This window comes from Phoxinus phoxinus (assembly GCF_949152265.1).
Source record: "Phoxinus phoxinus genome assembly, chromosome: 6".
Lineage (NCBI taxonomy): Eukaryota > Metazoa > Chordata > Actinopteri > Cypriniformes > Leuciscidae > Phoxinus > Phoxinus phoxinus.
Window position 1 is genome coordinate 12,230,793 of NC_136881.1, and position 16,910 is coordinate 12,247,702.

The window sequence follows — 16,910 nt, forward strand, 5'->3', positions numbered from 1 at the left end:
AGAGACGCACACGTCGATTAGACTGGATAAACACATGCAGCATCTTAATTGTTAAGAAAATGAAACGAAATAAATGAATAAATCAAGCCTTTATTACAAAACACTAGGCTATATCATACAGCATTCAGAAAAATGCGCACCCCTAGTACCTCCGTCTATGGCCCATGACGCGATGAGCATTTACTATAGCTACTTTAAAAAATGCGGGTCAGGAAGCGGGTCAGGTACAATATTTTCTTTCTCTTTTTTTTGCGGTCCGAGTTGCGGGCGGGTTAGTTGAAAACGTCGGTCGGGTGCGGGTTGTTTATACATTGACCCACGCATCACTGCTGTGCACGCAGTGGTGCTCGGGCACGAGACATGAAGGCATCTGATTGGTTCTTTACATTCGCACCGAATGGCAGTGATTGGTCAGAGTTTTTACTGTCCTACTACAGCTGCTACAGAGGTCAGATTTTTTTCATTCCTTTTTCTGAACACATAATGTATTGACTACTATCAGAATGGAAGGACCATTTCACCCAGTATAAAAAAAATGTTTCTGAACAGGATTACCTACCCTAGCTTTAATGATTTATTTTGTGTTGTAGAAAAAAAGCATGAAAATATCTTGAGATTGTGTTAAGCACAGACCTTATTTCAGGCATTTAACCAAAATCCCATAAAAAATAAAAAAAATAAACTCATTGACTTTGACTCATTCCTGAAGCACTCTATATTTTTCAGCTTATGCTTTGTTTATTCGTTAAACTGTGCTCTCATTTATGGTTTGTAAATGTCGATTTACCATTCTCTCAGGATTGGGGAGTTCAGCAGAATAAGGCCAACCGCTCCACTGAGAAGAACAGGAAGAAGTTCTCTACTATGTCAGAAAGCCGGCTAACCAATGACATTTCTCCAGAGTCCACTCCTGGAGCAGGGCGAAGGAGGGCACGTACACCCCATTCTTTCCCTCATGTAAAGTATAGCACACAGATGTCTGTGCCCGACCAGGCTGAGCTCGATAGACTTCGGCAGGCCATAAACTTCACGGATCTGGATGAGGTGAGTGGGGCTTTATAACCATGATTAGATTTATGACACGCTTCACTGACTTGATTTGGCTGAGGTTCTAAGCTTGCTACTGTTTCAAGACAGAAAGTGCATGGATTTGAACTAGTTCAGAAGCAAATAGTCAGAAACGAGCCCTCAAACACATAGATCACTATCAAATACAGGCTAGCTTTAAATGTAAATGTTAATTTCACTTTTCATCCTAACAGAGAAGTATAGGCAGCGATTCTCAAGGCCGCGTCACTGCAGCCAACAATCAGAGACAGCTGTCTAATGAGGCCAAGAAACCTTTCAACTTCCTGTCAATTCACCTCAACACTAACAAAAGCAAAGAGCCCAGTGCATCCACCTCTTCCACACCTGGGGGCAGGGAACCCAAGAAACAGAGTCCTGGGAAAGAGCTGTTTGCTGCAGTTCCAGCTGTGGTTAAAGAGCCTTTTGGTCTCGACAGCGCCCAGCAGTTCGAATTGGAGGATGGAAGAGGAGAGCTTACCATTGACAGCAGTCAGGTAACTAGGATGCATTTGATGTCTTTAGAATGTCTCTAGGGCCATGTTCAGTGCCAGCAAAAATCCGATTTGTTTTGCATATCCAGATTTTATACAATTGAGTTTTTGAATGTTTGAACTGCAAAAAAACATGTAATCATTTTTTGTAATGATTTAAACCGCATATCGAGGTGGTTTGAAATGCAATTTCAATCAGATTTTTATAGATGCATCTCAGTCTGGACTCTCTGGCTGCTCAAATCGGATTTCAAACTGTTTTTTGCGTCACTCTTTAACGCAACACAAAACAAAAACGGTATGTGCAAAGTTTTCAGCATTTTCCTGTGTGACGGCGGAGTTCTGCACCACAACGCATCAGGGTGCCTATTTGGAGAGTGAGATGGTACACCACCTTCGTTATCAAAGCAAACATGCCGATAGTTTGGTTATGTCTGGACACGCAAATCTTATTTGATCCCTATTGATATTGATTGCCTCCAGTCTGAACATAGCCCAACATAGCATGTGCATTTGTCAGTGGTTCCATAAGTACCTTCTATTGAGAGTGATTTTAGTTTGGCTTTTTCGATGCTCCGTTAACATTCTAGATTAGATTTTAAAAAATATATATATTTAATCTACACGTCCTTTCCCCCCTCATTAGTCTAGCTCCAAGTATCAATAATCAGGGTGGCCGCGGGTCCTTAAAAAGTCTTAAAAAGTCTTATATTACATTTCCTGAAAATAAGGCCTTAAAAAGTATTATTTTGTCTTATTTTCAGATTTGATGGGTCTTAAATATTTTTTCTCATGTCACCGCGAAAATGCAGTCAATCTGTTCAGCCAAATATATTTCTTCCCGGTAGTCTATGCGCTGCATTGTTTATGGTTAGTTCAGAACGTAACCATAGTAACAGAGCGTACTGCTCAGCTTTTGATTACGTTAGCGAGTGTAGCCTCTACAGCAACGGTTGATACAGTAGGTAGCTAATATTGCTAGCAACATGGGGAAATGCAAGTTCAATAAAAATTGGCTTGAAAAGAACGAGTATTCTTGGTTAAGGTCAGTACCTGGAAATGCTTACGAAGCATACTGCGTTGTGTGTCGGAAGCAATGTTGTTTTCGTCAACGATGACGATAACGCAATTATTTCGTTGACGCACCTTTTTTTATGACGATAACGTTACGATGACTAGCTAAAAATGGCTCTAAGGTGACTAAAACATGACGAGACGTTTTCGAGTTTTCGTTGACGAGACGAGATGGAACGAAAATGATTATAAGTCTGACGTTCACAATGCATGTCATTTCTGCCTATTTTGCGTGAAATCGGTCTGTTTTGAGCTAAAAAAAAAAGTATCAGCAATGCCTCATTCTAATCGTTGTTGAACGATGTACGATCAATAATGAAAAAAATCCCATAATGTACGATAATTTCAGAATTGCCCGCAAATCTGAATCTCTCGAAATCTAGATAGAGCGAGCAAGAGCGCGCATGTGTAGCGCGCGCACAGCAGAGAAAGGGAGCGAGAGACCTTGCGTGTGTGTGCTAGTGTGCGTGTGTGCCTCGCGAAGCGCATGTTATGACCCAACCAATCGAATTATTCAGAAAGTCTAGTTTATTATGCAAAGGTTTTAAGGTTAGCTGTTGTTTTATGAATTGCAACTTGCTGAAACCCATCAAACCTAAGCCCATTTCCAATACTTTTTAACCTAAATTAATTTATTAAAGACTAGCCTACTTTTTTTCTTTCTTTTTTTTTAAACTAAAATTGACTAAAACCTTTTTGTGTTTTCGTCGACTAAAACTTGACTAAAACTATCAAGTTTATAAGTGACTAAAATGTGACTAAAACTAAAAAGCATTTTCGTCAAAAAGACCAAGACTAAAACTAAAAGGGCTGCCAAAAACAACACTGGTCGGAAGAATTTTCAACTTGGGACAATGGGGATCAGAGCGGTGGAATAGCATGTGCAAAGCAAAAAACACCAAACTCACGTTAAGGCAAAAAAAGTCTTAAATTTAACTTGTTTATTACAGTATACACCCTGATACACGCACACACACATTTATTCACATTTACTTGATTGTAGCATTTGTTCATGGGACCTAAATGTTCTGAAAATATTGTAATAATAAATATAATTTTGGACCGCAATGACATTTTTGTGTTATCTTTTTGCATTACACACATTTCTAAATGTTCTTAAACTCAACTGATTGTCATGTTACCATAATGTTCATTTTGAACAAACATCAGTGTGTTTACTTGGAAAGATTACTGTATATTTACACTTTTGATATGTATTTCCATCATAAGTTTGGTCTTAAATTTTATTTAGATGTGGTATTAAAAAGTCTTAAAAAGTCTTAAATTTAACTTGTTTATTACTGTATACACCCTGATAATGGCAACTGTTATAACTCTGCCTATTCAGAATAGCTATGAGACCTTTTGTTAAAAGTTTTTGGAATGATCTTCATCTTTAAAATAATAAAAGTAGATGGCACAACTTCCCTGTGTTCATTCCCCCCGTTGTTGCTGAGCAAAAACTGGAGCACAGATGTGTCAGTGAGCGCACAGAATTTAGGCCAGTTTAAAAATATGCCACTGTCCGTGTGCGAGCTCTTCCTTGGTCTCTTTCTCTGCTCCTCTCTGTCTCTGTGTGCACTTCCTTCTGCCTTTTCTATCTCTTTCTCAGTCTACTTGCTTTCTAATTGTTGATTTTATTTTATCAGCATTTCTGCTTGCACCTCTTTTTCCTCACGCAGCCTGTCTCTTCATTCAGGTGGTCAGTAAACTGGTGCAAATTCGTGAATACATTGGGAAGGCCACATCCATGAGAGACGACCTGGTGGAAAAGAACGATGTGCCTGCAAATGTGGAACGTCTTTCTCTCCTTATTACTCACTTGAAAGAACAGGAGAAGTCTTACCTGCGTTTTCTTCAGAAGATGCTGGTCAGTATTTCCCTCTCCAGTTTTTAGGAAGTTGTAATTGTTTTATGCACTTTAATGACATAAGAACTAATTAAAATGTAAGAACATTTCCATGACCATTTACAATATATAACAGCTTTTTAAAATATAAACTTTATTTGTCAATTAAAAGTGTGTGATCCGCTGAACTGCAATGCTGTTCAAGGACTTGCATCCACTGCTTGAATATTTAAAATAGGCCTGTCAAAGTTAACGCTTGTGATCTTCTTTTGAACCCTATTTAGTCATCTGTCAGAGGCATTTCATTTGTGGTATTACAAAATAAATGTAAAGAAAATATTAAAAACGGTCATTGAAGCTCAACAAATATGAAATATCAATAATTTTGACAAATACAAATCTGCTGTTTTAAAACTGCGTTATAAATATATATAATTTAACAGACACTTTTATCTGAAGCGACTTGATAATATGACATGACTAATAAAAGCAGAAGCATGCTTAGTTGGATATTGAGTTCTGTCCTTTGAGATGTTATGAGAGGAGAAAGGACGTTGGATTGTTGTGAGGAAGAGTACAGGACAATTCAAATAAGTACAGAACACTGTTGCTGAAATTTGCCTTGTGCCTTTATATACATTATTGATGTCACAATACCAAAATGATGATGACTAAAATATATTGATACAATGCAAGGCAATTATTGGTCATCTGGGCTCCTGTAGGTGATGTTAGCGTCCTGGTTAGCACCTATTTTGTATATCAAAACAATGGCCGCGCCAACGCCTACAACACCCACGCCTGACGAGGAGTTTGAAATCTACACTCCTAACAATTTGAAAAGCAGCGTGTGGCGCTACTTTGGGTTCCCAAAGAAACAGGGGATAAAATAAATCACGAGTAAGGACAAAATCTTTTTTCTTCTGAAAACATTGCTTGCCTATTGACATTGACTGATACACTGGTGGACAGAACATATACAACTTAAGTTTGATACTGGTATTGGTCAATATGGGGCGGTTCTAAGGTCTGTGGATATTCGGGTCTTTAGCCCAAACTAAAATTGGGTATTTTTATTTAAAGGAATTAATGAATTATAAAAGCAATTTAAGGGAATAAAGAAAAAGGCGTATTGTATTAGTGTATTATTTGCAAATAATATTTTATTTTTAAGTATGCATACATTCTCTACATGAATCAACATTGGCTCGAGGTCATGGTGCAAAGGACCCTAGGTTGAAATTACTCCGAACCATCCCTTTAAGTAAAAACACATTATTTGCTAAACTTAGGAGCAGAGGTCCTCCTTGGGGAAAAAATAAGCATCAAGCACTGGAGCTTGCTGTGCATGGTACAGTATTTGCTCTGCTGGGGTGTCTGTTGCTTTTATTTGCGTCTGTCTTCAGCGTGTCGCATCTCTGGCCTGTTTTAACATCCTGTTTACAGACTTTCTAATATTTTCACATAGATGTCAATTTGGGAAATTATTGTAATGCTTTTTTATACACATGTCCAGAATAGAGATCGACCAAAATAAACGACTGGCCTTAAATTGGAACCGATTTATGGCCGGTCGACCGGTGCATCTCTAGTGGATATATAAAGTTTGGCACATCCAGTGTGCCTGCAGGGAGTGGAAGCAGAGCGCTGCAAACAAACTGTCCTGCTGTAGCACGTCATTGAAACTCCGGTAATATGGCTCTTGTTACAACGGTGTCATTCTTAAAGTACTGGTACTAGTAAAATGAGGAATCATACCATTTTTAAAAGCAGGGTATCATGATCCCTTTAGTGCAGCACTAATGTACGTTAAGTGACTTTTACATTAGTAAATGTAAAAGACAAAATTGTTGGAACCAATAATTGCACACATTATTATAATTTGCTTTCCGTAAAATGAATTCCTCAACACATTAACAAATGAAAATAATTAAATTAATTTAAATTCAGACCTATTGTCTGACTGCACAAAACTGGGCTGCAGTCTCTCACTAACCTGATTCAGACCACAGATATGCAGTTTTAGGCTTTGTTCTTATTGGCACAGGCTTGATTAATGTAGAGCCCAAATTTAGGGCAGCATGTCATCTTTCTTCCCTTCAGCTTGTTTTTGCTCTTCAGTTCAAGCACAATGAAAAAAGCATTATTTCCAGATCCTTTGCATTGTGCAGTTGCATCTTTCCGATTCAGTTACATCTCTGTATAAATACTCAAATGTAGCAGTATTAGCAAGTGTCTGCAACTTCTAAATTGGGTCTGTTCTGAGCCCTGCCCCTCCTCCATACGCTCTACAGGCGAGGGAAAATGAGGATGAGGATGATGAAGGTGCCACGGTGGACTCTGCAGTAGGTTCAGGCTCGGTGGCCGAGAGCACGTCTCTGAACTTGGAGCCGCGTTCTGAAGCCTCCAGTGCCACTGTGAGTACTCACAAAGACTCATTCTCTCCTCTTGATGCCTGAACTGAACATTGATGAGGATGTACCGGGCATGCAAGGTCAGGTGGAATTTAGAGCTCATGCTTTGAAAGCATAGTTGGCTACTTGGATTGCTGCTTCCTCTGAACAGATGGGAGCTTTGTTTATTTATTTAGCTAATTTGACCTGTTCTTCTAGTTTGTCATTGAATGTCAAGCAAGTTGGTGTAGTATCTTACAGAATTAACCCCTTTTGCTGGGATTTCTTTGGTTGTTTGAATTAATGGCTAATTGTAACATTTATGTAAAGGCATCAGTTGTATGTACAGATGACCAAGATAAGTGATTATACTTTGACTGTATTTTAAAATGTGTTTTGTTGAGATATAGCAGGAAGACATTTGATGCTGACTCATTTCCATGAAACTGCTTAATGAAATTTGAAGCGTATGCAACTCAACAGGTTCTGTTTGTTAAGTGATGATGCCCTTCTCCTTTCTTTTTATTCTTCAGTTAGTTGATCCCATTCTCAAATGCTTATTGGCTAGTCATGTGCTGCATATAGTAGCTGGACAGTCTAATAACTTGTTCAGGAACATAAGTGTACTTATGGAGTTAATCTGAAGATCAAGCAAAAGGGAGTTTAATTACCTGTCCGTGACCAACTATTTTGGGTTTCAGTGCTAAGAAAACTGCTGATTCTGTGGATTTATAACTGCTTCATTTTGTCTTTAAATTGTGTCATGTGATTGTGCATTACAGACTCAACAGTAGGGATATTTTCTGCTAACCTGGTCTACCCAGTAGTTCCGATTCTTGGGATTTAAGAATCGATATCGGTTCATAAAAATGAGAATCGATTAAAATCGAGAAATCTATATTTTTTACCCGGCCGTATTAAAATTAAAGGGGTCATGACATGGGTTTTTTTATTTTATTATTATGTTCCCTTAGGTGTAATTATAGTATTACTATAGTTTTTTTTACAAAAAACTTTTAAAATGTAGTGATTTATGACCTTTTCCCACCCTGTTTCTCATCTTCTGATTCAAACAGTCTGTTTTGGGGGTGTTTCCCCTTTAAGAGTTCAGTGTTAACGCCCACTGTTATGATTGGCTAACGTCAGTGCCTCGCATCAATTATTAACGCCCCCAGCCAGAACATTTGCGGATTCGGCGCAACGGGTGATGCATGCGAAGCGATGGCTCTTGCAATGATAAAACCTTATTATGTTTGAGCCGGAATCAGAGGAAAATGAACCATCACCACAACAACGAAGACTGGATCAGCCCGTGTCCACATGGAAAGTGAAACTATTTTGAATTAATAAAAAAAATGTAACCCGAGACACTTGAAACCGGATTATTGTTGCCTAATTATCCTGTAGCTTAATTTGCTAACAGTTTAACATTATTTAACTAATTTCAATGACATGATAGGGTGTACCACGGACAAAAATGCATGCACAGGCCATATTTGAAGATGCAGCATTGATAAAGGCAACATTTTTAATTTTCTATCACATGTAGGCCTAACGTACTAGACAGGCGACATATTTTCAAGATTCTCTTATACAAATGTGTTTATATTAGCCAGTGATAAAAAGTAAGTTTGCAACGTCGTTGTTGAGCCCAGAATAGTCGGCACGGACTTATCTTTGAGCAACAGTTTTCTAGCAAAGCCAGCATCATATTGGGATTTTTTCTCAAAACAGTCATCCTTATAATGTGTAGAGCAAACACTTACATTAACACTGCCGTGACTGGGACGTCCGCAAAAAATAAAGTGCATCCATTTTTCCCTGACGTCTGGATCTTTCGCAGCGTATTCAAAGATGTTGTTTGTCCACAGCCAGGAACAGCACATCTGCGGCATCGTAATTTCCCTGTACACAGACCCACTCGCGCTGTCCGTCGACTGAACACTTATGAGGCGCGCGGCGCGCGGGCGCGACAACGATACGAAATGAGCGTAGTTGTCTTGCGCTTAAAGTGTAGTTGCCTTGTGACGGAGGCGGTAATATGCAAACGCTGGTACGTCACTTCGTACCGTGACGTCACTTATTACCATGGATCCAGAACGAGCTGTATTTAGAGCTTGATTAAATAAATGATTCGTTTATAATGGGGAGGAAGTCTTAAGCTATGAAACTTGCAGGACGTTTTAATGGTACAAAGACCTCTTATATACCAAAAGATCAAGGCAAATTTGGTTTCTCATGTCATGACCCCTTTAAGAGATGACAAAATATCCTGAATTAGGAACTTTGTTTATAGGCAAACAATGTGCAACTTATTCCATTCCCTCTCTTAGAAGTGATCAGCAACAGCAGAGTTTAACAAATATAGCATTCCTGTGAAAAATAACAGAACAAGTCTATCAACAGAAAGTAATCAAATGTAAAATATAACCACATAATCTTCACTGTATAAATGAAATGTAGGTTAATCCTAGTAAATCTAGAGCATCGGGTAATTTTATTTTTGCCTTTTGTTTTTTGATTAACATTAATGGCACAGACAGCAGCAGGGATATTAGGCCGCTGTCACTTTCTGAATGCACAGATCCAGTATACTGAAACATTTCCCATCTGTTTATGCTCACTTGAGACATAACCAGCTGTGTTTAAGTGAAAACTCACCAAGCTGGGCGTTTGGGCATATTTCTGTGTGTATTTGACTGTTTAGGCGTGAACCTGAAGACTAAAATATACTTTGCTTGTTCGTGTTCCATTCCACCTCGGCACACATAAAGCCGAATAGGAATCAGTATCTTTTTCGTAGCTTGATGCAGTTAGTAAATTACTGATTTACTTCTCCAAAGGACAAACACGATATTATCTTATCATAAGGCTTAAAGGAACACTCCGACTTTTTGGGACTTTAGCCTATTCACCTTATCCCCCAGAGTTAGATAAGTCCATACATACCTTTTTCATCTCCGTGCGTGCTATAAGTCTGTTTGACGCACCCACCGCTAGCCTAGCTTAGCACAAAGACTGGATGTAAATGGTTGCAGCTAGCATACTAATCCAAATAAGTGACAAAATAAAACAAACATTTTCCTATTTACATGTTGTGATTTGTATAGTCACAGAGTGTACAAAAAACAAAGTCACATAAGACAGACATATTTTAACCGTATAAATACTGGGAACTATATTATCTGAAGGCGAAGCACTGCTACTTGGGCGGAGTGATAACCGCAGCACCTGAGACGCGCCGTTGTTTCTTCTGTCAACAAAACCAACGTGACTATACGTGAGCTCTAGTTCCGCTCAAGTGTCACTGGGACGACAGAGCGCGTTCGAGGCAACAATACTAACATTACAGGGGATACATGGAGCCCGTAAACAACTGCAATAGTAGTTACCACCCTATTCATATAATAGTGTCACTAACGTTACATTAGATCTAAGTTAGCTAATGGCACTGTTACAGTAACGTTAGGCTAAACATTTAAAAATATAACGGAACACTTACCGCAGCCGCTCCACTTTGTCCTGTAACGTTAAGTTATGTGATATCGATGGGATGGCCGTATCCTTCAGCACACGTTTCATGGTCCTTGTGGCAAATTCAACTTTTTGAAAATAGTCGTCCTCAGTGAAATGTACCGAGCAAACATAATGTCCCTTGATAATCTCATTAGGTGTGTTTTGATCAATATCCAGAGCAAGTAGCCATTTCTTCATCCGGTCAGCGTTTTTAGTTGGAATTCTATGAAACATCATGGTATTACCTGGTCTCCCCTGTTTATTGTCACAGCTCTTTACAATACAGCGAAAATTCATGATTGTAAACTACGCTTTTACTATTTATAAATTGCTGACTCTGTTACCCAAACTCTGAACGAACTCTCTGCTCCTCAACGGCGCGTCTCAGGTGCTGCGGTTATCACTCCGCCCAAGTAGCAGTGCTTCGCCTTCAGAGAATATAGTTCCCAGTATTTATACGGTTAAAATATGTCTGTGTCTCATGTGACTTTGTTTTTTGTACACTCTGTGACTATACAAATCACAACATGTAAATAGGAAATTGTTTGCGTTATTTTGTCACTTATTTGGATTAGTATGCTAGCTGCAACCATTTACATCCAGTCTTTGTGCTAAGCTAGGCTAGCGGTGGGTGCGTCAAACAGACTTATAGCACGCACGGAGATGAAAAAGGTATGTATGGACTTATATAACTCTGGGGGATAAGGTGAATAGGCTAAAGTCCCAAAAAGTCGGAGTGTTCCTTTAATGTTAAGCCCTGCCATTACTACACAGCTCTGGGAGATCCAGTGAGAAAGTTTTTGAATTTGCCGCAAACTTAATAATATTGCAGCGAGATCTAGGGGGAAGCATTAAAATTTGGCGAAGAATTCAGTTATGAACCACAAATATCAATTCAAACAGTGCTGATGTGGAAACCAGGAGAACCAAACATGAACGAACAAGTTATAGAATAATAAAAATAATAATAATTCATTATATTTGTTGGTGCCTTTCAGGACACTCAAGGACACCTTACAGTAATAAAATACAAAATTAAACATAAAAACAAACGGCACAATAAACAGTAAGTACCTAAAATCAATACCCACCAACATTACCACAGTCAATCAGGATAAGCTAATCTAAAAAAGTACGTTTTAAGACGTGATTTAAAAATTGAGAGACTAAGACTATTACGTATGTCTTGTGGTAAAGTATTCCAAATAGTAGGAGCTGTAAAACTGAAGGCTCGACTCCCCATCGTAGTCAAACGCACAGATGGTACAACTAAAGTCGCAGAAGCAGAGGACCTGAGGGATCGAGTTGGTCGATACACATGAAGAAGTTCACTGAGATATGAAGGTGCTAGATCATGCTGAGCCTTATAGGTAAAAAGTAAAATTTTTAATTGAATACGGTATCTGATCGGAAGCCAATGAAGATGCTCTAATACAGGAGTTATATGCTCATTCAACTTTGTTCGTGTAATGATCCTAGCCGCCGCATTTTGGACCATCTGAAACTTGTGAATGATTTTCTGTGAGACACCACTGAGCAGAGAATTGCAATAGTCAATTCGAGAAGTGACTAATGCATGCACCAGAACAGCCGTACTATTAGCAGAGAGGGATGGTCGGAGACGATTAATATTCCGCAGATAATAATATGCTGACCGTGTAATGTTGTTTGCATGTGCCTCAAAGGACAGAGTACTGTCGAGGACGACACCCAGACTCTTAACCTGAGAAGAAGGGAAGATAACAGAATTGTCTATGGAGAGTGAGAAACTGTCACAGTTACGCAGCTTTGCTTTTGTGCCAACTAATAAAATTTTGGTCTTTGCACTATTAACCTTAAGAAAATTGCAAGTAAACCATGATTTAATTTCAGTAAGACAAAGCAGCAGAGAGGAAGATGGAAATGTCAAACTAGGTTTTGAGGATATGTAGAGCTGGGTGTCGTCGGCGTAGCAGTGAAAATTTATATTAAATTTACGGAAGATCTGTCCTAGAGGCAATAAATACACGATAAACAAAAGAGGGCCCAACACTGAGCCTTGAGGTACACCGCTTGTTATCGGAAATATCTGTGATCTAAAATGTTTAATCTGAACAAACTGAGTCCGACCAGATAAATATGATCTGAACCAATCATGAATAGTACCAGTGATCCCAATAGAAATCAACCTTTCCAGCTAAATACTATGCGAAATAGTATCGAAAGCTGCAGTTAAATCAAGAAGAACTAGTATTGATAAGAGCCCTGAGTCAGCAGCCATCAGTAGATTGTTTGTGACTTTGATGAGTGCTGTCTCTGTGCTATGATATGGACGATAAGCGGATTGAAACGGCTCCAACAAGTCATTATTTGTTAAATGAGTGTGCACCTGTTGAGCAACAATTTTTTCCAATATTTTAGAAAGAAATGGCAAATTTGAGATTGGTCTAAAGTTTTCAGGGTTGTTGCAATCAATGCCCGGTTTCTTGGGTATAGGTGTTATTGCTGCTACCTTAAGGGATGGGTGAGAAGGCTTTTTAATTCACAAATCACCAACATTCACCATGGATTTAATGTAGCAATGCTAACTGGAACCATGGTATTGTGGCAGAAATAGTCAAATGTTTTTTTTACATTATTTATGAGTTCGTACAATATTTTGAGATATACTTTTCAAGTGCTTCTCACTTTTTACAACACTTTAAAGCTCTAAACAATTTTATTGTTATTTTAAATTATGATTTGTAAAAGTTTAAAGTTTAAAGATATAGGGAAACTAACACTTTGTGGCAAACAGGCACTTTTATTTAGAAAGACAACTATAATTTAAATTACCACTATAACTGGCAGATGGGGCACTTGTTGACTTAACCATTTCCACACCCTAATATAATATGGAGAAAAGTAGGAAGTCACAAAGTCTCATGAAAATGAAAACTTTACACAGAAAGCAAATAAAGAGCACTCTTTTTGTAATCACTGATGCTGTTGGTCAGTTCAGTATGATACTATAGAACAACAATAAAAAGAGTAGAATATTGAACTTTTCCTTATGGTTTTTGCACATTACTGTTGTTAAAGACCCACTCCGATGAAAATCATGTTTTTCTAGGTGTTAACATGTTCTTGTGGCATTTTTCTGATTTTAGATAACATATCTTGAGAAAAATAAGCTCAAAGTTGTATTTCTACATTCAAATGACTGTGAATCAGTAGCAGACGCTAAAATGCCGTGTAAAATAGACTGGAGTTGTGACGTAGTAACTCCACTGGGCGGGGCTAGTTAGTAAAAAAAGTTAACTCTCTGTTAACTTAACTTCATCTGTGTTAAAGCGATGTAGATTATAATGTAATGTAATGCGTTTTACAGGGGCTTTTTTGAAGTTGTGTTTTGTGTTTAATTTTACTCAGCAGCAGGGTCAGATACACACACAGGTCCGATAGTGGCGCTGAAATTGGAACACAGTATGTGTAACAATAAGTCACATATTATTGATATGTAACAATAAGTCACTTTCACCGTCGAGTTTCGCCTGTCGCAGTCGTTTGTCTCCTCGTGTGTCAAGCCCATCACTCGTGAGAGAGTCAGTCAGTTTTTCAGATAGAGCGTGGTGACCTTAGCATCATAATAATCCCGAAATTCCGAGCAATCCACTGATACTAAATATGTCCTTCTTTATCACTGTGGGAGGGATGAAATATCAAGGCGAAGTCGAGCTGTTTTTTACCGCGACGTCTCGGAGTGAAATAATGATCGGTGATCAGAGCTCTCAGCAACGGGTAGAGGGAAGGTCGTCTCCGTGCCAACGGCTCCGCCCACAACGCAGAGGCAAATTGCTAATGAAATACTGCCGCTCTGCTGAAGCGAAGTCCCAGAAAACAGCACAGGTTTTGAGATTTTGACTAAAAATGGCATAATCATAATTTAAAGATCACTGGGAATGTTTAAAAATAGCTCAAAATATGATCGGAGTGGGACTTTAATAAAAGTTGATTTTATCTGCATATCAATTCAAGCTCGGTACTTTATTGTTAAATTTCCAGTAAACAAACGTAATGTTATTAGTAACTGCACTTATTAATGCAAAACACTTGATACATTTTCCCCCAGCGATACCAAATCAGTACCAAAATGGCACCGGTGCTTCTTCTCTCAAGTGTTAGTCTAGAGCCCTGATAGGGCAAGTGACAGTTGCGTCAGCTGACCTGAAACTCTTTCACATTGGCCCTTGGCCAGTGGTGATCCTTATCGTTGAGCCCAGACATTAGCTGACTGTAATGTTTCTATGACCACCTACAACATCAACATGTTGTTGCTATTGCATAGTTTCACAGATTGATACTAGTCATTTGTTCTAATGATATCTTTGTCTCTCCTTCTTCTCAGGGCCGTGGGGTGTGTGTAGAGCAGAAAGAAGAGCTAGAGAACATGCGGAAGCAGCATGACCTACTAAAAAAGATGCTAGAACAGCAGGAGCAACTCAGAGCACTGCAAGGCCGTCAGGCTGCACTACTGGCCATGCAGCAAAGTGCTGAACAAGCCATAGCAGTGATGGACGACACTGGTGAGGGTATTATATTTACTTCATGTTTCTGGAAGTTAGAATCATTTCCATTTTTATTGTGTGTGTATATATATATATATATATATATGTATATGTATATTACAGTTGTTACAGAGACTACTGGAAGTGTGTCGGGCAGGAGCATAACCTCAGAGCTCAATGATGAACTCAACGATCTTATCCAGCGCTTCCATAACCAACTGCATGATTCTCAGGTACACCCACACCTAACCAGCCACATTTTTAAATTGATACATTTATGTATACTTTGTTCATTAGAATATAGCAGGTAAAACACTAAGATTTATATTAAAGCATATTCTGTATATACATTAGGGATGGGCATTTTACAAAAATATTGCATTTGAATATTCGGGCTCATAAAAATCGAATATTAAATTTTTTGTATATTTAAAAGACGTTTAACGAAAAAGACGTTATTTTTTAAGGTGAAGTTTTTTTCACCATTTCTGAACGAGCTTACGATTAGCCAATATACACAACAAGCTTACAATATATGTTAACGTAACAGTTGGCCTATGTGTAAACAAAGTTATCGAGTTTGCAGTTATCGTACAGACACTCGAGTCAGCATATGATTATCGTGTTTATATTGTTTCACGTTCATGTTGAGAAAAACAATATACACATGCAGGGGTGCCACCAGCTATTTTTGCTCGAGTGAGAAAACGCACTGCGCTGAAAGACGTTTCAGAGACAAAGATAACGGTGTTCTAAGTTTCTAACAGCACTTTGTGTTTTCTGTTCCTAAACCGGTCTCCCTCAACGAAACTTAAAGGGATAGTTCACTTTAAAATTAAAATGCTGTCATCATTTACTCACCCTCAAGTTGTTTCAAACCTGTATTAATTTATTTCTTCTGCTGAACACAAAGAAAGATATTTTGAAGAATGTCAGTAACCAAACAGTAGTCTGTACCCATTGACATCCATAGTAGGAAAAAAAATACTATGGAAGTCAATGGGTACAGTCTACTGTTTGGTTACTGACATTCTTCAAAATATCTTTCTTTGTGTTCAGCAGAAGAAATCAATTAATACAGGTTTGAAACAACTTGAGGGTGAGTAAATGATGACAGAATTTAAATTTTAAAGTGAACTATCCCTTTAAAGGAAGTATATGTCTTGATAATTTGATCAAAAGTAACTCCATTTTGTAAGATCATTTAGTAAGATCATTTTCATCATTTTCAACTAGTAGGCTAATTCCAAACTTCGTGAGGCAGACGACAACATTATGTGATCAAATACAAACAACTTGTTAACACGCTCCATAACGCCACCTAGTGCATTTAATTATAACTGCGAGTTAGTGCTTGGGATTTATCATGGATTCACTGCATTTACGGCCAGCAAAGCAACGTAGTAAAATTCTAATAGTATTTTATTTTTCGAATAATAATTACAGATTGAAAACTGTTAAATTAAATTAGACAGAATCAAGAAAGAAGCCACTAGATATCAACGAAAGTGGATTTTTAGTGGAAAAAAAAAAAAAAAAAAAAAAAAAAAAAATATATATATATATATATATATATATATATATATATAAATGTATATAATTTTTTTAACAAATGCTGTTCTTTTTAACTTATTATTCATCAATTAATCCTGAAAAAAAGTATGTGACATTTTAAAAAATGTTGTCACTGTTCCTGAATAAAACAAATTTCACTCTTTCAGTCTCAGACGGTCCCTGACAACCGACGACAGGCAGAATGTCTTTCTCTTTCAAGAGAGGTGTGCCGGTCTCGCACTACCCATAATTCACGGGGCCAGTTGCCCTCCTCTGCCCCACTAACTACTGCATCAACCTCCACAAGTGCTAAACTTACCAAACTGCAGGAGCTACAGGACAAAAAGCAGACCATGGACCAGATCCTCCAGGAACTCCACTCCCTTAGAGACCAGACCCTCAACAACAGTTCCTGTAAGCCTTCCCCTCACACAGCAGC

At 38.3% G+C, this 16,910-nt stretch overlaps 1 protein-coding gene across 12 annotated transcripts in view; it reads left to right on the top strand.

Annotated features, from left to right (window-relative positions):
• Positions 1–16,910, top strand: part of pcm1 (pericentriolar material 1) — a 42,879-nt gene that overhangs the window by 3,773 nt on the left and 22,196 nt on the right. For 7 of the 12 annotated variants that reach the window (XM_079615072.1, XM_079615077.1, XM_079615074.1 and 4 more), the window contains exons 3-9: positions 799–1,044; positions 1,263–1,562; positions 4,333–4,503; positions 6,777–6,899; positions 14,758–14,941; positions 15,041–15,150; positions 16,639–16,885. In XM_079615072.1, coding sequence (XP_079471198.1) covers positions 799–1,044; positions 1,263–1,562; positions 4,333–4,503; positions 6,777–6,899; positions 14,758–14,941; positions 15,041–15,150; positions 16,639–16,885 — 1,381 coding nt within the window. The remainder of the gene's footprint in view (positions 1–798; positions 1,045–1,262; positions 1,563–4,332; positions 4,504–6,776; positions 6,900–14,757; positions 14,942–15,040; positions 15,151–16,638; positions 16,886–16,910) is intronic. The other 5 variants (XM_079615082.1, XM_079615078.1, XM_079615079.1 and 2 more) reach the window with 3 other exon arrangements.